General features: G+C 47.9%; 1 protein-coding gene across 12 annotated transcripts in view; it reads right to left on the bottom strand.

The window, feature by feature from the left end:
- LOC126526907 (transmembrane protein adipocyte-associated 1 homolog) overlaps positions 1 to 24,896 on the bottom strand; it is a 245,480-nt gene extending 220,584 nt beyond the window's left edge. For 3 of the 12 annotated variants that reach the window (XM_055068410.1, XM_055068399.1, XM_055068411.2), the window contains exons 1-2: positions 24,613 to 24,705; positions 15,468 to 15,654 (exon numbers count right to left, since the gene is read on the bottom strand). In XM_055068410.1, coding sequence (XP_054924385.1) covers positions 15,468 to 15,654; positions 24,613 to 24,673 — 248 coding nt within the window. In that variant the 5' untranslated portion in view covers positions 24,674 to 24,705. Of the gene's footprint in view, positions 1 to 14,946; positions 15,026 to 15,467; positions 15,672 to 23,953; positions 24,153 to 24,379; positions 24,507 to 24,612; positions 24,706 to 24,726 lie in introns of those variants that run through there. The other 9 variants (XM_055068401.2, XM_055068402.2, XM_055068405.2 and 6 more) reach the window with 9 other exon arrangements.
- Between the last annotated feature and the right edge of the window lie 1,310 nt (positions 24,897 to 26,206).

Consider the following 26,206-nt stretch of genomic DNA (forward strand, 5'->3'; position numbering starts at 1 on the left):
AGTCGACCCGTCCAACAAACCATGCGGGGACCGTAATCACAGTGATGATAGTGAGAGCATTTTTCACGAATGGCCACCTAGTGGCGGCCTCTCGAACTGGCGTGCGGCTTCTTGCAGCCAGTTCCATAGCCAAGCCCTGCCAAGCCCGGTCAAAACTCGTCAAAAGTCGAAATGGCGGTTGAAGCGCGTTGCCTACTTTAGCCCAGGCGGGTTGAGGTTGCGAAGCATCATACGAGAACGTTTTCACAGCTACTACGTAACAGCGGGGTTCCTTATACATTGGATCCTATGGAAGCTATGCCGGGACCGGATGAAAACGACGTAGCAGCCGGGAAAACGCAGCAGTGAGGAACGTAACAGCGGGGTTCTACTGCATTCTGAAAAAAAAAAAAAAAACTTTACGGCTCACCTAAACAGTATGCAAGCAGCAATCAAGTTCACCGCTGAAGTGGAACCTGAAGGCCTACTGCCGTTCTTGGACAACCTTGTGCAGCGAGAAGGGCCACACCTGTTATTCATGGTGTTTAGGAAGCAAACTCACACTGGTCGCTACCTAAACTACACATCGGTGCACCCTGCTTCGCAAAAGAGGTCTTTTGTTGGCTCTCTTCTTTGTTGGGTGAAAAACATGTGCACAACAGCGGAAGACCGCGTGGCGGACAATGCACTTGTGCGGCGGGAATTGATGGCTTGTGGATACCCTGAGTACTTTATTGACTCAGTAGGGTGCCAGCTGGCTCGCGCAGTACCCACCCAGCCTGGACCCCCAAAAAAATGGGCTTCAATTCAGTACATCCCCAGCATAAGCAAGACTCTTGCACGCGTCCTGCGGTCATTGGATGTGCAGGCTGCACACGTGCCCTCCTGAAAACTTAGACATGAGCTCGTGCATGTGAAGACCCTTTGGAAAGGGACAAGTTCCCAGGCGTAGTGTATGTCATTCCATGTGCATACTGTTGGTATTGTAAGGAAGATGACGAATGTGCACGCAGTCAGCAGCATCGGCAGCATCAAGCGCGCAGCAGAGGCTCGAGCTTGGGGACTGTGCTCGGTGCATCGTTGAACCGGCGGTCGCTACGTACCCCAATAAACCTCCTTTATAAGTGGTGGAGCCGTGCGGGGTAACGTTCCACTCTACCATCCTGGAACTCCGTTCTCGGACGCTACCCTCTGCCATGCCGGACACCAACCAGCAGACTCTTCCATCGCCACCCGTCCCTTGCGCTGGCACCGTTCGCCAGCGGGAGCCTCCCATCTTCAGCGGAAAAGACGACAACGACGTTGAGGAGTGGCTGTCGTCCTACGAACAGGTGAGCGTTCACAACAAATGGAATGACTCGGACAAGCTGGCTTACGTATCATTCTACTTCGCCGGCGTGGCCAGTCTCTGGTTCAGAAATCATGAAAGGGATGTCCGAACGTGGTCGGCGCTCAAGACGTCGATTACAGAAGTATTTGACCGACCCGCCGTCAGGAAACTCCGAGCCGAGCAGCGTTTGCGTACACGCGCACAGGACACGGGTGAGACATTCACCAGCTATATAGAAGACGTTCTCGATTTGTGCAGGCACGTGAACGCTGCCATGACGGAGGTGGAAAAGATCAAGCACGTCATGAAGGGAATCGACGATGATGTGTTCCAAATGCTTCTGGCCAAGGACCCGCGCACTGTTGGCGACGTCATCAGCTTATGCCAGAGCTAAGATGAATTGCGTAAGCAGCGAGCTCTGACAAGGCGACATCCCACACCAAATGCGGCATCACTCTGCAGCCTTACCACCGGCCCAGAACAAGCCTCCCTGATAACGCAAATCAAGGATTTCGTCCGCGAGGAAGTCGCACGACAGCTATCTCTGGTGTCCGTCACTCAGGAGTCTGCCAGCACTTTGCCGTCTCATATCCGTAACGTGATCCATGAAGAGGTCGCGAAAGCGCTGCCGGCTGTTCACCAGCAGGATGTCACGACTACACCAGTCACTTATGCTACGGTTGCTGCAATGGCCCCTCGCAGTGTGCCCGTGCGTCGCTTCCAGCAGCCTGTGCACCGCCCTCCCCCTCCTGTCCCCTGGACCACCACTGCCGTCACTAACCCGTGGCGTAAGCCGCACAATCGCCCTATATGCTTCGCATATAGGGCGAAGGTACCCGGTCATAGGTACCCGGTCATGTCGCAAGGTTCTGCTGCCGCCGATCGCAGGCGTTCGATGACGATCGCCGAGCGCCCTATGTGCCGCCTGATGCAAATGCGCCTTACGAACCCTTCGACCCATCACCAGCTCGCTCCCAGACTGATCGCCGTCCTCGCTTCGAACACCTCCGGTCACCCTCCCCACGTCGTCGATCGCTTTCCCCTATGCATCGACAACCCGTCTCTAACGAAGAGGGAAACTAGACGACGCAGTTCCTGAGGCAAGAAATGCGCAAGTGTCGACATGCCGAAGTCCTCCTTCTTTACCTGCCAATGTCATTGATGTGTTTATCGAAGACGTCGCTACAGTCGCCTTAGTCGATACCGGTGCCGCTATTTCAGTTATGGATGCCAGGTTTTGCCGTTCACTTCGTAAAGTGACGACGTCTCTGTCAGGATTGTCGCTCCGAACGGCGACTGCTCAACCCTTCGCCCTACCGCTGCTTGTACTGCCCGTGTGATCATACAGGACGTTTTGTACACGATTGAATTCATAGTTCTTTCATCGTGCTCCCATGCCGTTATTCTAGGATGGGATTTTCTCTCACGCCACAATGCCATCATCATCATCAATTGTGCTTGGGCTGAGATTAAACTTTTCCACATTGGTGACCTGGCCTCGGTCGATGCTCATCCTGCCGCTAAAACTGTCGTGAAAGAAGACACCTGTATCCCCCCGTGCTCTTCAGCATTCATACCAGTCTTCTGTAGTACCATATCCGATGGGACGGTCTCCTTCATGCCCTCTCATCACTTTGTTACCCGAAAAGCGCTTCCTTTGCCTTTTGCAGCTCTTGACCTTGCCGCCGGTGTGAGCACGATGCCCATTTACAATCATCTTTCATCGCCGCTATCACTGCTCCGCCGCGAATGCCTTGGTTACGTCGAGTCGGTCGATTCAACATGAATCGTCTCCGTCCTCGACGAAGTATCTTCTACTGCCACCCATGAACTGAGTGCCCTCTCCGTACCAGACTCAACATCGACTGGTGTGTTCAGCCCATTCATCGCCGAAGATCTGACGCCTTCGCAGCGATCTCAACATGTCGCAATACTTCAGCACTTCCGCCTTTCTTTCGACGTTGCGCAAACCTTTCTTGGCAGTGCATCGACAGTCAAGCATTACATCGACACTGGCACTCACTCACCCCTGCGACAAAGACCATATCGCGTGTCCGCTACGGAACGTCGCGTCATTGCAGACCAGGTCGATGACATGCTCCGTCGAGGCGTCATTCAACCTTCCCAAAGCCCATGGGCCTCTCCCGTGGTCCTCGTCACAAAGAAAGACTGTTCCATCTGCTTTTGTGTTGACTTTCGGCGGTTGAACAAGATCACGCTGAAGGACGTCTACCCATTACCACGCATTGATGATGCTCTGGACTGTTCGCAGGGAGCCGAGTTCTTTTCTTCGCTGGATTTGCGGTCAGGCTACTGGCAGGTTCCGATGGCAGAGGCCGATCGCCCGAAAACTGCCTTTGTTACACCAGACGGCTTGTATGAATTCACCGTCATGCCTTTCGGACTTTGCAACGCACCTGCTACGTTCGAAAGAATGATGCATAATGTTCTGCGTGGCCTCAAATGGAAAATATGTCTTTGCTATCTTGACGACATTGTGGTGTTCGCCCCTGATTTCCCAACACACCTGCTCCGCCTCCAGCCCGTACTCACTTGCTTGACCAACACCGGGTTGCAACTTAACCTGAAGAAGTGTCGATTTGCCGTTCGTCAGCTCACAATTTTAGGCCATGTCGTGTCAAAGGAGGGCATTCGGCCGGATCCCGAGAAGCTACGTGCTGTTACTGCATTCCCAAAACCTACTACTATGAAAGAGCTACGCAGTTTTATCGGCCTCTGCTCTTACTTCCGGCGATTCGTTCGAAACTTTGCGTCAATTATATCACCTCTCACGCAGCTCCTTGGGGGCGCTAGAGATCTCTCATCATGGTCTCCCGAGTGTGACGACGCCTTCACAACCTTGCGTCGTCTTCTCACGACGCCACCCATTCTTCGCCATTTTGACCCTCAAGCGCCAACCGAAATCCATACCGATGCAAGCGGTGTAGGCCTTGGCGCTGTGTTGGCACAGCGTCAACCTGGCCACCCAGAATACGTCGTCGCATACGTGAGTCGCACGTTAACCAAGGCGAAGACCAATTACAGCGTTACAGAAAAGGAGTGTTTGGCCATTGTGTGGGCGCTTGGCAAGTTTCGCCCATATTTATATGGCCGATCTTTTGTTGTAGTGACCGACCACCATGCACTATGTTGGCTGTCGACGTTCAAAGATCCATCGGGCCGCCTTGCCCGCTGGGCATTGCGAATCCAAGAATATGACATCCGCGTGGTGTACCGTTCCGGGCGAAAGCACTCCGATGCTGACGCGCTATCCCGATCACCGCTTCCCCCGAAGGCCAGTCACGACTACCCCTGCGAGTGCACATTATCCTCTCTGCACGTTGACACTATCGCTGCTGCACAGCGTAATGATACCTGGACTGCATCTCTGCTCGACCTTCTCTCGGATACGTCGAAAGTTCCAGCGTCACGTACGTTTCGGCGCCAAGTGCCTCATTTTGCGATTCGCGACCAGCTACTATATCCACGCAACTATGCCCCAGAGGGACGCATCTGATTACTCGTCATTCCGAGAATCTTGCGATCAGAGCTCTGCTCCTCGTTCCACGTCGACCCTCAGTGTGGCCATGCGGGAGTCTTCAAGACCTACGAAAGACTTCGACACCGCTATCACTGGCGGGGAATGTAAAATTTCGTTCGAAAGTTCGTCCGCTCTTGTCATGAGTGCGAACGCCGAAAAGCGCCACCGCACAACTCCGCCGGTGAACTCCAGCCTTTACAATGCCCATCCCGACCCTTTGATCGCGTGGGCATAGATCTCTACAGGCCACTTCCGTTGACTCCTGCCGGCAACAGGTGGATAATCGTTGCGGTAGACCACTTAACCCGTTATTCGGAGACTGATGCTCTACCAAACGCTACAGGTCCACGTGAACTTTTAAGCGATAGAGGCCACACCTTCTTATCTGAAGTCATCGAACTGCTTGCTGAATGCGCTGTTGTTCATCGTAAATGCACTGCTTATCACCCACAGACTAACAGTGCCACGGAACGCTTTAATCGAACTCTTGGCGACATGCTCGCCATGTATGTCTCACCTGATCAGTGCTAATTGGGACCTAGTTCTTCCGTTTGTCACCTACGCCTACAACACCGCGACACAGGCCACTACCGGATTCTCACCCTTTTACCTTCTTTACGGCCGTCATCCTTCGCACACAATTGACACCATTCTGCCCTACCCGCCGGACCCATCCGAATGCCTGCCGATCTCGGAAGCCGCCAGACAAGCAGAGGAATGTCGCCAGCTTGCCCGCCAATTCACCTCGGACGACCAGAACCGCCAAAAAGCCGTTCACGATGCCTAGAACTCGACTCCCACTTTTCTCCCGGGCGCTCTCGTCTGGTTGTTAGTGCCACACCGCACGCCTGGGCTCGCTTCAAAACTCCTTCCGAAGTACGACGGGCCATACCGCGTCCTCGAGAGAACATCACCCGTGAATTACCTGTTTGAGCCGCTAACGCCGCCGTCCGACATGCGACGTCGTAACCGCGAAGTCGTTCACGTTCAGCGTCTCAAGCCGTATCACGATTCTACTGTCCTTCCAGAAAACTAAGTCGCCAGGATGGCTCCTTTATTTCCGCGGGGCCATTGTAAGGAAGATGACGAATGTGTGCGCAGTCAGCAGCATCGGCAGCATCAAGCGCACAGAGGCTCGAGCTCGGGGTCTGTGCTCGGTGCACCGTAGAACCGGCGGTCGCTACGTACCCCAATAAACCTCCTTTATAGTATTACGATATGCTCAAGCGATGCTCAAGAAATGAGCCGCTGCGAGAATGACGACGAAGTTGGTCGGTGCGCTTGGCGCGAGCGAGTGTCAGCCTGGCTGCCTGGCTCCAGTGTAAATAGCCTGTAAATAGCCTCTTCTGTCTGTGTCTTTCCACACGCAACATTCTGGTGGAGGTGCTGGGTAGCCGTGTGATGTGGTGTGTAATACGGTGGCTCTTAGCTTGCTCAAGGCGACGGCAGTCTTTGATGATGGCGTCGATAGTCGAGACGTTGCCGAAAACAAGCAAATTGAAAGCGTCGTCGGCGATGCCTTTTAGAATATGTGACACTTTATCGGCTTCGGACATACCATCGTCAGCTTTGCGGCATAGAGCTAAGACGTCGAGGATGTAGGAAACGTACGGCTCTGTAGATGACTGTACATGAGACGCAAGAGCCTTTCTCGCGGCAGCCTTGCGCCCAATGGGGTCGCCGAACAGTTCCCGTAGCTTCTCTTTGAAATTGTCCCAACTGGTTATCTCGTCGTCATGCGTTTGGTGCCACACGCGTGGGGTGCCGCCGAGATAAAAGATGACATTGGCGAGCATAATCGTTGGGTCCCACCTGTTATTAGCACTGGCGTGTTCATAGAGTTTGAGCCAGTCGTCAACATCCTGTCGTGACGATTGGAGCAGTGGGACATGCCGAAGCCGTTGCAGAGGTGGGCGCGTCACCGGGAGGCATGGTGACAAGCTCGGTGTGCCGACCACTTCTGAGTTCCGTGGTGAGGACGGGGATCGCTGACCTCCACCAGAATGTTGCGAAATCGTTTTAGCCACGCCCACTACATCCTCCGCTGTGACAACTAGGGACATCGTCCACGTCGCCCGACTCAAGCCCTACAACTCTCCACGCGCCTTGGATATTTAACAGCACCGTGACGGTGCTTTTGCTGCCGGGGGGTAGTATTACGATATGCTCAAGCGATGCTCAAGAAATGAGCTGCCGCGAGAATGACGACGAAGTTGGTCGGTGCGCTTGGCACGAGCGAGTGTCAGCCTGGCTGCCTGGCTCCAGTGTAAATAGCCTGTAAATAGCCTCTTCTGTCTGTGTCTTTCCACACGCAACAATAGTATGTCTACGTCGGCGAAACCGGCAACTTCAAAACAAGACTTAAGCAGCACAGGAATTACTTCCAGAAACGACATATTGCATCGAATGCCTTGGCCGAACACTGCACAACCACATCACATACGATTAACTGGGAGAAATCTCGCGCGATCGCCAAGGAACGAAATCACTCTTCGCGTCTTTATCTTGAGCCCCTAATCATCCAAACCATGGCGCACACTCTTAATCGCAACGAAAGCAATCTGCTGCCCATGTATGGACAGCAATAAAAATTTCGAGGGGGGGCTGAAGCCCGAAATTTTTTAGTGCTGTCCATGCACTGCCAACCAAAGCGAACCCCCTGCGCCGGAAATCATTCTGGATTTTGTCTAGAATGTCTTTTTCACGCTTGAAAAGACATTTCACCACGAACATTGCGAAGTTGGGCTGGATTTCGCGGCAACACCAATGTACCGGGAGTCACATCACGCAATCAGCCCCATCCGAGCACAAAGTTTCAAGGGCGTTTTGATGGCGAACGCGCTGGCCGCGGCACCTCGCGGAGGTTGCGGAATCTACGGAGCGCATGTATGTCAATTCCAAAACTTTATGGGCACAAATCTCATAAGCTTTTGATGTGAAAGGTGCATTGACATTTCCAAAGTTGTGCTTTAGATTTTCAATTACGGAACTTTGTAGGTTTAATGCTGTTATAAACATTAACGACAAAGGGTCATTGACTTTTCTAATGTCTTACATCGGAACATACAACGAAACAAGCCAAATCAACACACTATTAGACAAGTTGACAAAGCACGCTGCGAGGTCCAATGAGATGAAGCGTTGTGGTGGATCACTTGTGCTGTCATGTCACATAAAAAATACCAACATTTTTTTTTCACCTAAGCCAATGCAACCATGTCAAGACACTAAAGCCAGCCAAGGTAACTACGTTCTTATTTATTTTTTCTGCTTTGACTTTTATTCGTGCGGACACATTGACCCTTTTCAATTTTTTTGTTCTCGTTACCCTACCCGCGAGCTGCCAGAGCCAGCCAGAGTGCATAGGTTTTTTCCCTGTTGCCCCAACCATCGCGCGACGCACTTCGGTGCGCGTTCAGTTTGCTATGGCCAAGTGGATTTTCACCTGGCAGAGTTTTGGACGCTTAATGGCTAGCCGATGAGAGGAAAAAACAATGGTCGCTCGCCGCCGTCACTGTGGGGACTCGACGGATTGCACCGCGTTCGCTTGAGCACAGCCTCTCCATTAGGTCTTGTCTCGCCGGTGTAGGATACCGAGCAGTATGCGTATGGTTCTCAGTAGACCAAGCGTCTCACATTTTCTTCGATATTCCTTCAGTAGCCACATTAGTTGCCCAAAGTAGGCATTAGATTGCAGCCAACATACTTTCCTTCACATTTCTTCATTTCGGTGCCCCCACCCGAGAAGAGGAACAAAAAAATACATTGTTGCGACGCAGCGAATTGTCGCATGGTGAAAGTTTGATTTTGTTACTTCTTTTACGGAAGGTAATGGGCCACGGGACGCTTCAGTTGCCAGATACTCTTACTATATTATTCCAATACCAATTATATGGACATGCCAGGCGCATTTCTGCCACCGCCCTCATGTTTCATATAAAGTCCAAGGGCGATAACATCGTGACCGAGCGCCGCATGCTGTATGTACGAGTGAAAGAGTAGGGGGGGGTGTTGAATCGGTGAGCCGACGATGGTGACTCAGTCTTGTGTACGCAAAGGAGAAAAGCGGGGAGCAAGCGCGTCACGCGCAATACATTGGGGGGAGTGGATGGAATGGGGACGGGATCAAGGATTCTGTGAATCTGGGATTGCACAACATGTTTATTTTCCTTGTTTGACGCATTATATATAGAGACTTTTTCTTAGATACGTAGATTTATTAGAGACTTATACATATATTTAAATATCTTGTTGCAAGGCTTTGTGCATACGAGCATTGAACTTTGTTTGCACTGACACTTTTTTGCCCTTTATCAAGCTGTATCTTCGCATTTCTAATGTACGAGGGCGAATCAAATGAAAGTGAGCCTACCCACCCCGCACAATAATGGTTCGGTTCATTATCTGCGAGGCATACGCGAAGCACAGAGGCATCTCTCATTTACAAAAGTGACACGCAGGTGTGAGGATAAAGATTTTTTAATGCTCTCATACACTGGGTTGAGCATGGTTGCGTGACATAAATGACACTCCAAAAGTTGGACAGCATGTTGCCGTGCAGTTTTTGACAGCTGAAGGTATTTCCCAAAAAGAAATTAGTCGCCGTATGGCTGCCGTGCATGTTGAACATTGCATTTCATTGCCCACTGTGAAGTGTTAGAGCAAACGGTTCAATGAAGGATGCGAAAGTTGCAAAGACGATCCAAGACCGGGCCACAGCCATCATGCAATCACCCCCAACAAAACTGCAAAGGATGATGAGCTGATCAGACAAGAACGCAGAATAAGCATCGATGAACTTGCAGAGCGTGTGAACATCAATCATGGTTCGGTTCACGCCATAATTCATGAAAATCTCGGTTATCAGCTCTTGTGTGTGCAATGAATGTCCTGGATTTTGAACCACCGCCATAAGACAGAGAAGTTTGGCGCTGCCTTGACTTATCTGATCCGGTATCACAATGAGGGTGCCGACTTTTCTGCAATTGTGATCGGGGACGAACCATGGTACCACTACTACGAGCCTGACACGCGACGGCAAAGCTTACAGTAAAAACATTCGAATTCACCACGCCCAAAGAAAGCAAAAGTCGTCATTTCCGCCAGAAAGATGTTGACTTTTTTTTTTTCGGTTGTCAGGGGCCATTACTGATAGAATTTGCTAAACCTTGAGAGACTATCAATTGTTTCTGATATGGTGAAATGCCGGAATGGCTGCATGTCGCAATCAAGAACAAATGACATGGAAAATTGAGTAATGGTGTCATCTTGCTCCACGACAATGCCCGTCCCCACCTCGCTGATGTGGTTAATACAAAACTGGTAAAGTTCAAGGGGGAAAAGCTGTAACATCCGCCATGCAGCTCAGACCTGTCACCTTGCGACTTCCGCATTTTGGGGCAACCGAAAAAACAAAGTGAAAGAGTCAGCTACAGACTTTTTGAAGCAGCAACTCAAGGAGTTTTACGAGATGGGAATCACGCGACTCGTCAGTCAATGGGACAAACGTCTAAATGCTCATGGAGACTACATTTAAATAAAGTAACCCGTTTGTCATATATTCGCATTGGCTCAATTTAATTTGACTCGCCCTCGTACATTTTGCAGAACTCCTGCTTTTTATATGTACTCTCTGTTGTGACCATAATTGCGGTGCAATTACTCACGATACACGACCAGTGACACCTGCTACTGCGTAATACATTGGAACAAATGACAGCATCATTGAGATCTTTCACTGGCCATTGCATATGTACAAGAATGTAAACACGGTTCTTGAATGACAAAGATATATGACAAAGATATATGACAAAGAATGACATTAACATATTTGCACTCAACTTGTTCATTTCATGCCCTTTACATGTTTTATATCAACGGTCAGGGTGTCTACCAAATAGAAATTTTGAAATTCCCAGAGTTTTCCAGGTTTTCCCTGAGCACGTTTGCAAAATTCCCTGAATGAGTAAGAACTTCGTTTTATGTCAAGACAAGTTGACACCATGTTGTCCGATGCTGTCACTCTCTAGTAAGCATGTTGAAACAAAAAAAAAATTATTTAATCCAGTTTGAATAGTAAGGAATAATATCTATTTTATTTAAAAAGAAAACAGAACGAAGGTGTTAGTAAAATGCACAGCGAAAAAAATGGTAAAACCCATTCCAAATTGAGCCGAACATTTCCAAATACAAATGAAAAGGAGATGCATACATAAGTAAATATTCTTGAATATGAGCTATTTCTATCAACTGATAGCAAGCTCATCGGTATGAGGCCTGAACTTCGTCACAACTAAGATTCTCTCTCAGCAGATGGGAAGTCAACCTCAACTGTCCCGACATACTCTCAGCCCGTACACATCTCAGTGTTGGGTTTCACTGCTTTAAAGACTTTATTTCGGCTTGGATGAGGGACACCTGCATCTCGGCGTCAGCCAACACTTTGTTTTTTGAGCTCAAGCTCCTTCAAAGATGCGGCGGCATGCTTCCTTTCCCGTTAATTCCTCAGTGCGTCGGTCCTTTCTGTTCTCATTCTCCTTCTGCCACGCATTCACCCCATGGATCACTTGAAGGATCCTCTTGTCAATTGTACAGTCAACGTCCGATTTTTCGGACTCCCTAGGGGCCCCAAAAACATTTGAAAATTCGGGCAGTCCGAAAAAAATTAATGCGTGTCTTTAAACTGCCTTTAAGGGCTAAAATTGCCACAGGCACGTCGGAAAAAGCTCTTAACGCCTGCCAGTACACTTATTAGGCATATCGGTGCTTGTACTGTGACAGGAGACGGGTGTGCACACATGCATAATTAAGGAATACATACCGTGTCCCGTGACATTGCCCCTTCTTACGCTTGTTATGCTTCACCGCGTCAAACTGCTGTACAGAGGTGAAGCTTTCGGAGACTGGCATTGCACAACGCGCTGTGCTTTGCGAGCTTCGAAGCCAATCGCGAGGATTACAAAGGCGTAGTCGGTGGCATTGCTGACAGCGGCGATTCTTTCTATGAAAAACACGGCACCACACGGCAAGAAGCTTAATAGCGAACGTAGGAGCAGCTAGGCCTAACGCTGCCGCGGTGGTGGCTACGGCTGCCAGCGGATCTGCGTGCGAGAGTGCCGGTTCGAGGCGGCGGCGGTGGCTTTGATTAATGCCATTTCAGAACTGCAGTCAGGGCAATATGCATTGACTATATTGAGTACGCGGTGGTGCCGCGAAGCCGTGCGAATTATCGGGCATGTCCGAAAAATCGGGCGTCTGGAAAATCGGTCGTTAACAGCTCTGGAAATACCTCGTGCCGATGACACGGCGTCAATGACGATTCGTTGCGATTCCCGTTACTGATGCCAGCATTAGCATGACTTTCGTTCCCTTTCAATAATGTTACAGCTAATTTTCCCTGACAGAAGCAAAAATTCCCTAAGTTTTCCCTGAGTATTTCCAGACTATTCACATTCCCTGAGAATTCCCGATTTTCCTGGTTGGTAGACACCCTGAGTATGCACTGCTTTGCTAGTTTTGAACTGTTACAGTTCTAAAGTTCGCGTGATGTATTCTTTACTTATTAAATGGACAAAAAAACGAGGACGCATTGATGTTAGTTATTTCGGGCAAAATTTTTGGCACATACCAGTATATTCTTTTATGAAAAAATACATATCTTGCTTGTTTTGACAGTGCGTAGCATTCAAGAATTCGTTTGCAGCATCTTTGGCAATGGCAATGCAATTATTATTCATGTATTTGATCCATCGACAAATTGTTTACGAGGAAGCTTTAGCTCGGGCCCAACTCCAACGTGGCCTATTCAAATACATGTCAAACGCAGAAACGCTTTTCTGAGATAACCCCTCGATCGCTTTGAATAAAATGTGTTGCATTTAAGAGAGAAAGGTAAATTCTTGTGTCTGTTGGAAGCGAAATTTTGATTTAGGGCCTGAATTTTGTTTAAAATATTTTGAAAAATTTGAAAGTTCAAAAAATAGAAGTACAACGTTTACAATCTAATAGCTCTGAATCAAGAACAGATATTGTGGTTCTGTAAACAACAAAGCGGACAAATTTGGTATGTCAATTAGTACCTTACGTCAATTGGTTATGTTGTGTACAAGGGTATTGCAAAAGCCGTATTTCCATAATACAAATTTTTTTGAGATTCATGTGTAACATATCAATTTTGTCCGTTGTAGATGTACTATTACATGAAACTCACAGAATTATATAATTTTTCATTGTTGAGTTACAGAGTTATAAACTTGATGGTTTCGTTTTCTGAAAATGTGCGATTTTGGCCAATTTTTAATAAAGAATTGACAACATAAATGAAAAATTCGAAACTAGCAGTCAATAGAATTGAAGTTTTTCTTTTAAATGCAACAAAGCTCTTCAAATTTGGTGCAGCGGTTGCCAAGAAAAACGAATTCCTCTTCTACATGTATTTAGATTGCAGCACTCGAGCTAAAGCTTCCTCTTAAGGAGGAAGCCGAGTTGCAACTTGAGCCCCCCCCCCTGAACGAAATTTCTGGCTACGCCACTGACCCGCAGGGGAGCGTATCTTCGCCAGACACAGTGACCGAGAGTTGCTCTTCGAAGAACGGCTTATGTTGGTAGCAATGCCAAACAACAAAAGTTTAATATCACTGCTATAATATAGGTAATAATACAACATCTAATGCAATAAGTATGAAGGTGTAGCACAAATAAATTTGCCCACTTTGAATAGTTTGGACTTTTCTAGGACCTGGCCAGCCTACAGCTCTGTTCGTCTCTCTGAGAGTGTGTCGACAAATAAGAACATGTTTTTACCAGTGGGGTGCGAGAAGGAGGGAGAAGGGGGGGGGGGGTTGAGGCTTCATTTTTAGCAGGGTCATCTCAAAATTGCTTGTCCCTTTGCCGCTTTGGCACTTGGAAACAGTGCTTTCGCTACGGTTCCAGAATCAATGATTGGCTTGAAATATTGCTAGCGTACTGATTAATGTTAAAGTACACAGCTTGGCCCAGGCGTGAAGCGAAGTGGTGAAGGAACATGTATGCTAATGCAGTTATTTCAACAGAATACAAAGTGCGGGCTCACATTATTGCTCCTGTCTCGAAAAGCAGTGGTAAGCACGCTCTCAAGAACGCATGTTAAACGGAACAGCGCAGCGCACAAACAGCAATAGCCAAAAAAAAATAATAAGGAGGCGGGAGTGTCAATGCTCAGAACGCTGCCCCTAGCCAAAGCCACCCACCTAGAACAAGGAGGCGCTGCCCTAGCCCATTCGTACTAGCTGCAGTTCAGAAAGAATTAGCGGAGGGGTGGGTAGAACACAAATTATTTTTAACACCTTCCTCTCCCACGCGGGTTTACGTGAATGCGACACAGGCATGTCGTATTTCTACTATTCTATACACTTACATATGGTGCATTCTCCTTCGTCCGAAACAAGCCAGAACCATAGCGCCCGCAGCTGTCAGAAATTCATCTCTCCCTTAATGTCACACGACAGTGTTTGCAAGCATCGCATGAGCCGACTCACTAGTGCATTGGCACACCAATGCTATTCACTTTGCTAACGCATTACCACCGTTTACATGGTTACAAAGTGCTACGATTGCAACATGCCACTTATCGCATCCATGCAAACCACGCTTGTAATTGGGGATGGTGGACTGTAGTATGATAACTAGCTGGGCGAGTTGGTACATCTGTGTGCGCTGTAAGTAATGGTGGGGACAATGGAGGCATGTGTTCTTACTTGAGATACACTTGCTTTCAGCGCAACTTCCTGTGCTTCTCACATGCACCCTGCAGGGAGTGGATAGTGCTTCGGCGGCCCCAGTGCATTGATCAACACATGCCACTAATGGAGAAGGGATGGGGCGAAGTGGAGCAGGTGTCATGAGTACGGGCCGCAGGTTAGTGGGAGCACTGTTTACTATTTATGCCCAGTCACAGCAGCGGGGGGACGGAGGTCTGCAGACATAGATGACTCCCCCCTTTCTGGAACCTGGGACCCAGGACCCCTCGGACCCTCTCGTTACTGCGCCACTGGGGATATGAATGAGCACAGCTTGTCTTTCACAGCACAAGTTCAACCAATAACGATTTTTAACTTACACTTTTGGCAGAGCTTGGTTCTTCACAATCATGTTGTTGTTGACAGCATTCCTGCTGCTATGAGAGCTGAAAAACAAGTCTGCCCCATGGGAAGTACATTTCAGCAGCAGTGCTGAAGAGCACTCAATGCAGAAACAAATAACTTGATGTAAGTTGCTACTTTCACAGAGTATGCCAACAATGTGTCCAATTTCGATCTAGGTGCACAATCCTATCCACCTTATCACAGAATGGCCATCGTCCCTGCCTGTCAACATGAAATCATCATAAAATATTAACATGAAATACCAACTGCTTCAGATGCTGGAATTTAATAGCTAACATTACATGCTCCATATCAGGATTTCAAATTACCTTGCAAGGCATCACCATGCACAAATATGAGGAATAAATCGTGAGTTGAGTATCAAACACCCACTTGCACATTTTCCCAACCTTTTGCAATGTTCACAAGGGAAATGTGTTCCATAAGGGCAAGGGTGCCTGTTGGGAAACCCCCAAAACATGAACCGCTCACTCACCGAGAGCCAGGGATTTCGTGGTACAGGACCCATTTGCAGAAGTATTCAGGCTCGACAACAGCTGGAGTGGGTGATGATGAAGTGATGTTGAAAAGGTTGGAAGTACTGGGCATGCTGCTACCCAGCAAGTCATTGGTCATCTTAGTCACGTTGTGTTGCCGTACAGCACTCAGGCCATTTCCACTCTCTGAAACATCAAGCCAGCTACAATCCTGTCACACACATTCAGGAGATGAAATGAAATTACCACCATATTTTATGAGTAATTACAGTCACATAAAATGCACAGACATGCTCACTGAAATCATAAGCAAGGCAGTGCGCACAAAAGCAAAAAAAGACACAAGTGAGACAGTTGTCCATCACAAACGCTTATAACAAGTTTGTGCACCCAATGCTCAACACACCCATTACACAAGTTTTACAAGGACCTTGGGGCAGGATGCTGCGACAAAGAAACTTACTGTGCTGTGTTCAGTAATAAAAAGATTGTTCTAGTTTTGCTTGCTGCATGAAAACACACCATGTCAGTCCAATAGCACAGCGTACGGAGTCAACGAAGAAAGGAAACCAATAAGATGCCATCAACTATATGCACCATCACTGACAAAGTGAACAGTGTCTAGCTCACAGGAAAAGGTCTTCCAGGTGTGTCCGAATAATGCCATCTAAGAAGACCTACTGAAGAAGGTTGCGAATAATGCACTTACTATTCTAGCAAAGTTTGCAGGCACTAAAGAGGAATGTTAGGCCAAATTAAACTTTTGGAATACAGTATATGTGCAAGCCTGCTGAGTAAAAAAAATGACACACCCTTGAGTTTATATTAGTTAACCTATGACATCATACTATGTTGTGAATAAAAACCTGCCACATATTTACAATTGCTGCTGCACAGAAACTGCTGAAATATGTGAAAATACTTAAGAATCTGCAACATCACACTGACGTACTAGCACTGTGGTTCCAATACACATTTTTTAAAGAAGCAAGTTCGGTTTTCATTTTCTACACTAGTAATCAATTTGCTTTCAGCAAATAAAACAATGTTCCCAAAGAATGCATAATGTGCTTAAACTATTACTGTCACTCTTTGTGCTCCTTTCAGGGAGACAAATTCAGGGGGGTGCAATTATCATTTTAAATATGAGCAGAAAACTTGGGCTACACTGCAGTCTTTGCCATAAGACCGGTCAGCTCCAACTCATGCCAAGCAAAACATAATATCTTGCGTGACCTGCATAACCAGACAATACACCATTCTGCAACTAAACCAACAATAAGCCTCAACTATAAAAAATATCAGACCAACAACGTGCAAAAATTATAAAGAAATTAGGATGGCCAGTGACAAGTCTCTTGGCTCCTTTTGTTAAAGCATTCTGCTCTTCCTTCTACTATCACAGAGGAATGGATGTGTCCAGCGGTGAAGCCCCAACATGCTACACACATACAAAGTGAACACAAAGGTCAACTACAAGACCGTCCTTCCCTCTACAGCTGGGCACTTCTGCAGGGATGTGCAAGGCTGCCATTCTGTGGTGCCAAATCTGGCATGCCCTATTGGCAGTACTGGAGCATGGTGCTTTTTCTCCTATTTTATTGTGTTGTGCATGTAAGTGTGCTATTACACAATGTCACTTCACTGAATTCCTCTACAAAGCTCCCCATCATCAGCTGAGTGGCCTATGCTACTCCCGATCTCCATGAAATTCAACACATTCTCTTTCTTCTGCCAAGTGCTCTTCGTCTGGAGTGCACAACACTGTACAAGAGATCACTGAGGCCTACATGATCACTTAGCACAAGCGCCTCATTCTTATGTCTCCAGGTCGCAAAGTCCTCCTTCAACTGGCCTACCCTGTCACGAATTTGAAACATGCTTTCACCTATATCATATTGCCGCATATTAGAGAGTGCCTCAATGCCACTCCTGTGCCGTGGAATATGCACTCAGAATTCCATACCGGCCACCGCCGAGCTCGTGCCTGGTTACCTAGCTAGCAGTCTGTGCATGGACACCACCAGCCACATCCGCCACTGCACAGAGACAGTGAGTACGATCAGCTCCAGCCTCTGGGAGATCATGTTAGACTCAGTTGCTCACACCACCAACGTGGCTAAGGAAGCCACCATCACCTTAGCCATTGTTGTGCCCAAACAATGACTACACCATTATTATCTCGGATTTGCTTGCTGCCTGCCACAACTTCCAATGCCACTGCCCACCCTATACTCTGCCGTGCTTTTTAACTTTTCACGGAGATCGAATTAGACTGGACTCCGAGTCCAGAGTACCTTCACATCAACCAACTCACTCACACTATCGCTCGAGTTGAAGCAATCCACCAGACACCACACTGAGACGACCATGAGCCCAAGGAGGATTCTATAAACCCCTGCACAACACACTCCTTCAACTCTCTCATGTCTCCCTCCTGGCAAAATCCCCCTTCAATTCTCTCAATAGGGACGAAGCTGCTGCCTGGTGGCAACTTCAGGGGGACACCTTCCCTCTACTAGAACAAATGTCCCTATTGCACCGAGCATGCACCCCTATACCACTTCATATAGGCATGTTGTCATACACCTAACATCCCCACAATCCCGCCATTGAACAGTGGGAAGCCATGCTGCTCAGTTTTGAGCAGTGTGACCAGCAAAAACCGGTGTGGTGGTACCGACAGGCAGCCAAACCCACAGGGGTCCTGGACTACGAATTTCTGCCACTGGTGAAAACTGGAAAAGAGGAGATGACTCTGGCTGGCATTCTTTGCTGTTGTCAAATAAAGATTACTCTTTGATATTTACTACATTAAAGGCGTGATGGGCTTGGAGGCGTATATTTGTTTTGGTGAGGATACTTAGGTAGCATCTGTTGTTTCATTGCATACCAGCCATCCGTTAACCAGCGCATTTGTAGCAGTAGTATAGGTGGCTATACATATAAATCAATTTGTCATGTGTGTATTGTCTACAGAAGTGCGAACATGAAAGGCAACTGGCACCGCTTTCCTCCGCAGTCCCCACAGGGGGAAAGGGCAGCAGTTCCAAAGGAGGGTTGTATTTCCCCAGCTGCTCCCCCACAGCACGTAAACCTTCAGATATTCAAGCTCTCCCACTATAGAAGCATTGACATAGAATAGCATTAGACACTGTCGCGGCTAGGGTGGCTTGGCCATGGAATCCACCAAGCCCATCGATTATGACGTCAAGCTGTAGAAAATGAAGGAAAAAAAGATTTATTTAGCTTAGTTACACTGCTCCAGTGCGGAAGCCCACTCCATGCAGGAGCAAGTTAACATCTCACTTCACATCAGGACCCTCTGTCCACTCTCTCGAAAAGTATCTACTTTTCATACCGTTGTCTTCCCTAGGCAAGTCAACGAGGGAATCTGAAGACTGCCCAGCAGCAAATCATCGTACACTCCATTGCGATACCAAGCCCAAGCTATCCATAACCCGCAGTATCTCCACCTTGAGGAAACTGTATGGTATTTGTGGCAAAAAGAAATCATCTGGCGACATCTGGTTGGTTCATCGTGGCCCATCCCGTTCCTTGCACAGTCTGCAAGATGAAGGTCAGGCTGAGGGCCTTTCGTGGAATCCTGCAGCAGCCGGTTTGCACGCTGTCTTTCTTCTTTGCTCAGCCTGCCAGGTGATTTGACTCTTCTAACTGCGCTTATCCATTCGTTCACGGGTTCCCTCTCGTTAATCCTTTTCTCCGCTTTCCAGGTAATGGGTGGTGGGCGCTTTTAGTCGTCCGCACTGCGCTGACGTCTGGTTAGGAGGTGCGGTGGTTTGACACATGGCAAACCTTCAATTAACCCCCTTGGTGGTGTTGAGACGTAACAAAAACCTCCGCTGCCAAGAGATCCGACGTGAGGGTGACCAGATGTCAGGTTGCCCGAAGCGTTGATGTTTGGTCGCAGCCTCAAGGATCATTCTAGTTGTGATGGCTGATGTCACAAGACAACCCGAGGACCCAGCCCTTGCTTCGTTGTGTCCACCTCCCTGGGAATACACAGGCACACCCACTCGTCAGCGTGCCAGAGTGACACGCCTACCGGACGCTATGATCCTCGTATCTCATACAATGTTTTACCCCTCTCTCTGTCTTCCTCCTTTCTAGTCGTGGTCAGCTCTCTACAAGACAGAAATAGGTTCCTAACTTAGTAACATCACTAACGATACATACAAAACATGTTTAAAAAAAAAAAAAAAACTCAGAGCTCGTGGCCTCGGCCCAGTTCATCTGCATTCTTATTCCGGCCAATGCAACCATCTCATTCGTCTCCCATTTCTTTCCGACCTTTGCTTCAGCCATGCAAGAGGGTCATGGCAGATCTTGACCGAGAATTTAGCACCTTGAATATTGTATCCTAGCTTTTGAATCGCCCATTCCATGCAACAACAGTCTTTCTCCGAGGAGCTAACGCCTCTTCTTGCGGTGTCAGATTTTGACTAAGTTACCACACAAGGTATGCTTTACCGCTTTCTTTAATTTGGGCAAGGTCGACACCCTGACCACGGCTATAGGCGTCACATCAGAGAATGCTTTCTCTGCAGAAGTCTGGCAGAACAAGTACAGGCTGTGAAGACAAACCTTCCCTCTTGAGCAATCCACATTTTCCAAATAAGCTCCGCCAAGCTTCAACTTTCATGCGACTCACACACTAACACTTTCTTTCTCTTGTCCACAAAGGACCTGCACCAATGCAAATCGAAACCATGTTGCGTAACTTACGCACTTGGCATTTCACGAAGATTCAAGCTTAATTCTAATTTCTAACACGCATGCTGTAATCGATTCTCAAATGCTGCTGTCTCATGAATACACGTGCGATATACACACCAATGCTTGGCTTCTTTGTGTCCGACCATGACACACCTCAAAGACTCAGTACTAACACTTTCTAAATCGTGCGATTAAAGTGGCTCTCACGAACACTTATGAAAAGTTAACTGCTACTCAAGCGTGCCCTATAGCTTTAAACAACTAACCTTGACTTGGCGATGTAAGCCTACCAAAAAAAAAATGGGAATCTTACCTACTAAACAAAACAACATATTGTAAAAACAAGGTTCCAAAAATGTACTTATGCGAAAATCATCTCCTTAAACCGCAATCGAGGCGGGTGCTGTCTGAAAGTTCCTGTCAAACAAGTCAACCCGGGATTACAAAAGGCACACATATCATTCCACTCGCTGCAGAGCCCCGATACCTTTCGTACTGTCCCCCTGCCTTTTTGGTATTGCCCTCGGAATGCACTGCTTGGTTATGACCATATCGAGTCACCTGACTGCCACATTCTCCCCTGTCAAGAAGGCTAAACCTCGAAAAGAGCCAAACGAGGGAGAACACAATTGCCCCCCCCCCCCTCCCGACTTTTGTCCTCCTCCGTGGCGAACGTCGCTTTCTTTTCCACCTCGTCTGGTGACTCGTACGCGCTCAGTCAAAACTTAAAATGACAAATGCACCTTTCTAAATCTTTCTCGGCGTTCCCCACAAGGTTTAGTGCCTTTAGATTTATTCAGCCACGTTGTCTTTTCTGACGTAAGTCCGAGTTTGAGACGCCTCTTTCTCTTGGCACCATTTCTGGTTCTCAGTTCCGAGTGCCTTTCTTTTCTTTGCGTTGGTGGCTCCTCAGCCTGACTTCAAACTTCTTGAATTCCTGCAGAAAAATTTCGCCCTCTGACTTAAGCTTAAGCGACTTAAGCGACTCCCGAGCTAGCTGTTTCCTCCTCATTCTTTGCACTGAGTTCATTGTAATTCAGCACCTGATCTACTTTCTGGATTTCTGTCGAGGAAATCAGAAGAAGTTCCTCGTCCGGCTTAACTATGCCTCCCAAGCTGGTTACTTCATCTTTATTTTACCGTGTACCACATCGTAACACAGCACCTTATCTTTTTTTTTTATTTCTATCGTGGAAATCAGAAGGATTTCCTCCTCGGACTTAACTACGCCTCCTGAGCTAGTTACTTCCTCGTCCTTCTCTGTGCGGTGTTCAGCGTCACAACACAGTGCCTAATACTCTTTCCGAGTTTCTGTCAAGGAAATCAGAAAGATTTCCTCCTCCACCTTTACTATGCTTCCCGACCTAGTTGTCTCATACTCTTTCTTCATACTGAGTTCTTCATCGTAGTTCAGCACAGCACCTGACTCTCTTGCTGAATGTTGGAAGGGGAAATCACAAATATTTCCTCCTCCGGCTGAACTACGTCTCTCAAGCTAACCGTTTCGTCCTTCTCTGCACTGTGTTCCACGTCGCAACAAAGCGCCTGCTCCTCTTTCTGAATTTTGGTCAAGCAAATCGGTTCCTCGCGAAATTCCTCTGTGGAGAGCTTGTATTTAGCAAGCAAACCCGCCTTCACTAAGCTGTACTTGTCTTCCTCGTCCTCGCTCAGTCGGACTACGACCTTTCTTTTCCAGGCATCTGTGAGCTCGTCCTAATCGAAAGCCACTTCCTCAATCGCCCTATGAATTTAAGGCTTCTTTAACCTATGGTTAATCTCCACACTGAGCTCTGCTGCCAAGAGCAGCAGCTCTTTTTTTAACCCTGTAAAATCCATGCTTTTCAAGAGCTGACCACAACTTCCCCTGTGTTGACCGCACACCCAGTGGCGATCAACTATAGCTAATTGCTCGATAGAACCCTGTCCTTATTGTCCGGCAAAACATAAGTCGCTCAAGCACTCACCCAATGTTGAGCTTGCAAAAATTGTGTCTGCCGGAGCCATGTTCCCAGGTCCATTGATCCTAGATGGTGGAACTGCCTTCTGCTGCTTTTCGTTCAGTTTCCTCGAGTCGTCCTAGACTCCACGCCGTTACTGTGATGGTTGCGTCTCCCTGGAGGTCTGCCAATCCCGGATCTGCAGAAGTCGCTCTTCCGTCGTAGCTTTCCTCTATCTTCAAAGTTCGTGTCTCCTAGAGCCACGTACACAAGTCCGCTGATCCCAAACCATGAGGACTGCCTTCTTGATCTCTTCCTTCCAGATTCCTTGAGTCATCCAAGACTCTATGCCATTACTGCGACATTTGTGCCTCCCTGAGCCACGAAGAGGAAGTCTGCTGATCCTGGATCCGCAGAAGTCACTCTTCTGTCTATAGTTTTCCTCGATCTTTGAAGTTCATGTCTCCCGGAGCCACGTACACAGGCTTGCCTATCCCAGATCGTGAGGACTGACCTCTTGATCTCACCGCTGCCAAGTTGTTGCGGCTAGGGTGGCGTTCAGGGCATGGTATCCACCAAGCCCATCGACTATGACGTCAAGTTGTAGAAAATGAAGGAAAAAGGGTTTGTTTAGCTTTGTTACATGGCTCCAGTGCAGAAGCCCACTACATGCAGGAGCAAGTTAACGTCTCAGTTCACATCAGGACCCTCTGTTCACACTCTCGAAAAGTATCTGCTTTTCATCCTGTCGTCTTCCCTAGGCGAATCGACTATGGAATCTGAAGACTGTCAAGCAGCAAATCACCATCGTCGGCTCCATTGCAATACCATGCCGAGGCTATCCATAAGCTGCAGTAACTCCACCTCAAAGAAACTTTTTGGAATTTGTGACAAAAAGAAATCATCCGGCAGCATGTAGTTGGTTCGTCGTGGCACACCCCGTTCTTTGCACAGTCTGCAAGGTGAAATTCAGGTTGAGGGCCTTGCAGCATCCGAAATCCTGCAGCAGCCGATTTGCACGCTGTCTTTCTTCTTCGTTCAGCCTGCACGGTGAGGCGTGGGCTGTGGGCCTTTCGTGGAATCCTGCTGCAGCCAGTTTGCACGCCGTCTTTCTTCTTTGCTCAGCCTGCTAGGTGATTTGACTTGTCTAATTAACTGCGCTTATCCATTCGTTGATAGGTTCCCTCTCGTTCATCCTTTTCTCCAGTTTCCAGGCAATAGGGGGGAGGGGGGGAGCGTATTTAGTCGTCCACGCCGTGCTGAAGTCTGGTTAGGAGGTTCGGTGGTTTGACACGTGGCAAACGTTGATACCCTTGGTGGTGTTGAGACGTAGCAATACGTTCATATGCACACAAAAGCATACATAGCTAGAGAAATTTCAGTCTTCAACAAATGTATGTGTGGTTATGCTGGAAGAGTGCCACTCATAAGGACATATGCTCTGGTATTTTATATGAAGAGAAATTAGTTACTACCCAGAAATAAAGCAAGCCTGAAAAATTATGGAGATCTGATGCACACGTTGGAATCCATGCAGAGCGAAGCATCAGTCAAGCTGTGTACTTCAAGTAGTGCACAACTGAGTGTTCTTCTATCCTATGCTGCATGAAACCTCATACAATGTTTATGTTTGTCCACCGCAAAAAACAAAACTTCAATCTCAAGCAATTCTTATGTTTATGCACTACACTGCTCACAAGCTATGCTGAAATGAAAACACCAAGTTAGGCGGATGCACAGTGAGATGTCTAAGCAATGATATCACGAGAATGAAGGCTATGTATGATGCATGTCGAGAGCAGGCTTCTCACCTGATATGTGTAAACTTAAGCAAGATCATCAAGAAGGCACGTAGTACGATTTCTGTCACAAGAGGCGCATTATCAGGTACACGAGACAGCAAACAGGTATGTGTACGTAAACAAAGGGCAACGACAACACGCCCACGGCTGCGTTATCGCACATGGACATAGACGGGCACAAACAACGCTCATTACCGTGCGCGTGCGCATTAACATGTTCAATCGCGTCATCCTCACGACAAAATGGGAAAAACTCCGGTAGGTTAAGGTCCTGCAAACTTGCGCACCACAATTTTATGTTATAAGCACCAGGTACCGAGTTGAAATATAACACGTATCACATGTCGTTAAAATGATGCGCGAATTTTAAGGATGACTAGAAGATTAACGAGAAAGAAAACAACGCCAAAATAGGCGGCAGCAAACATGGCTTACGTAACGTAACCGCCCTCCTTGAGAACGAGGATTTGTACTTGCGAGCAATATGCATTGTCGGTACACAGACAAGCTCTCAATCGGAAACTGCTCATTGAATGTCGCTTTGACGAGCCGTCAGCTGTCAGCGGACACAGCATAAATATGCAGCAACCATTAAGCACCGCATTGTTTACCTACTGCAGCAAAATCCACTCATGATATATACTTGTGGCAATAAGACATGACGAGACCTTTTTCGTCAGGTTCATTTGATGTTATGCGCCTGGTGCGTGAGCACAGGCTTAAGCTCATGAAGGAAAGCAGTTGCAGGAGCCTAGACACCAGCAAACAAAGCAAGTAGTTACCTCTAAATAGAGTAGGGGTGTATCAAAAGTTCAAACGGACATGAAAGTGGCAGAAATCAGCAGCAGAAAAACGATCATGAATGGAACTCCGATAGGTAGCTGAAAGCTGAATCCGATGGTAGGGGATGAAACCATAGCGTCTCCTACAATGTAATACACGCATTGACTACAGGGAACTCTGGCGCTGCAGTCGTTGTCCACGAGACGTTCATTTGAGGGATCGCCAGCCGTTTGTGCGCAAGCGCGAGAGAGAAAATCTGGGGGCTTTTGCACCTTGAATATGGGGCTCTTGCATTGCCCAGGGGGCGCTGCGAAAAAGGTGCTAAAAAGCGCCCTCTGTCCTAAAATGGGTCGCACACTCTTAGGCAAAGTTACACCCTTTGGCTTGCCCCTTCTGCCACACAACAATAATCGTTATCTGCCTTGACGCGTTTCCTTTCTTTAACGCTGCGAGCCCGGAACTTTCCAGTAACGAACGGCACGCGCGTTATCAGAAGGGGCACTCCAAACGGTGTAAACTGTTCTATGCTGATAACACGCGTGCCGTTCGTTACTGGAAAGTACCGGGCTCGCAGCGTTAAAGAAAGGAAACGCATCAAGGCAGATAACGATTATTGTTGTGTGGCAGAAGGGGCAAGCCAAAGGGTGTAACTTTGCCTAAGAGCGTACCAAGCCAAAGCCACCTAGAAAAAAAAGGAAGGCCTCCGCACGCCGGTGTGACGTCACGCTAGTCGGATGAGCCGGACCACGACCTAGGGCGCTATTCTGGACATTCCGCCATTTTCTTCGGTGCGTGACGTAGGCGCGACGCAAACAAAATGGCGCTGGTGGCCAAGTTTTGCTTACGTAACGTGACGCCAAGTTGACGTTTCGCCTAAGAAACTGAAATGAAGGCACTGAATGTAGCGTTATCAGTAAAGCAAAACAGTTTTCCTCCGCAGTAAAAATAAAGCAGCTATCTCAAAGCATATGATTATTCGGTCGAAAACGCTTCTCGCTTCCGTCGTCTGCTGCGTACAAGCCATCGTCTGCTTCAATAGCTAGGATGCGTGTCCCCGGAAAATGGAATGAGTCATCGCATGTTGGCGCCAACGCGCTTGTTTCCTTGCTTGAGACAACATATGCGACCTACCAGTGGTGATGCGCGCACGTTCTAGGCCACGTTATCGCTATCTCGTGAAACGCAAGTGACTCAGCCCGACTCGGCTGGCTGAGAAACGGCCGTATATCACCGATAGCGTTGCGCGCGCCAGAGATACCCACGCAAGCACCGGCGCTGCCATCTCTTGTTCATTTCGCTGGTGAGGGAGGAAACTTCAAGGCGCCGCCTTGCGTACATTTCTTTTTATAAATTAGAAAGAGGCCGTTGTCATAACTTTTGATTGTGCGAAAAGGCATTAATCTTGATTACAATACAAATGCAGCAATGAAAAGTGGACAACATTTCCGAAAGTTTGCTATGTTCAACTAATATTATTTC

The sequence above is a fragment of the Dermacentor andersoni genome, chromosome 9 (assembly GCF_023375885.2).
Source record: "Dermacentor andersoni chromosome 9, qqDerAnde1_hic_scaffold, whole genome shotgun sequence".
NCBI lineage: Eukaryota > Metazoa > Arthropoda > Arachnida > Ixodida > Ixodidae > Dermacentor > Dermacentor andersoni.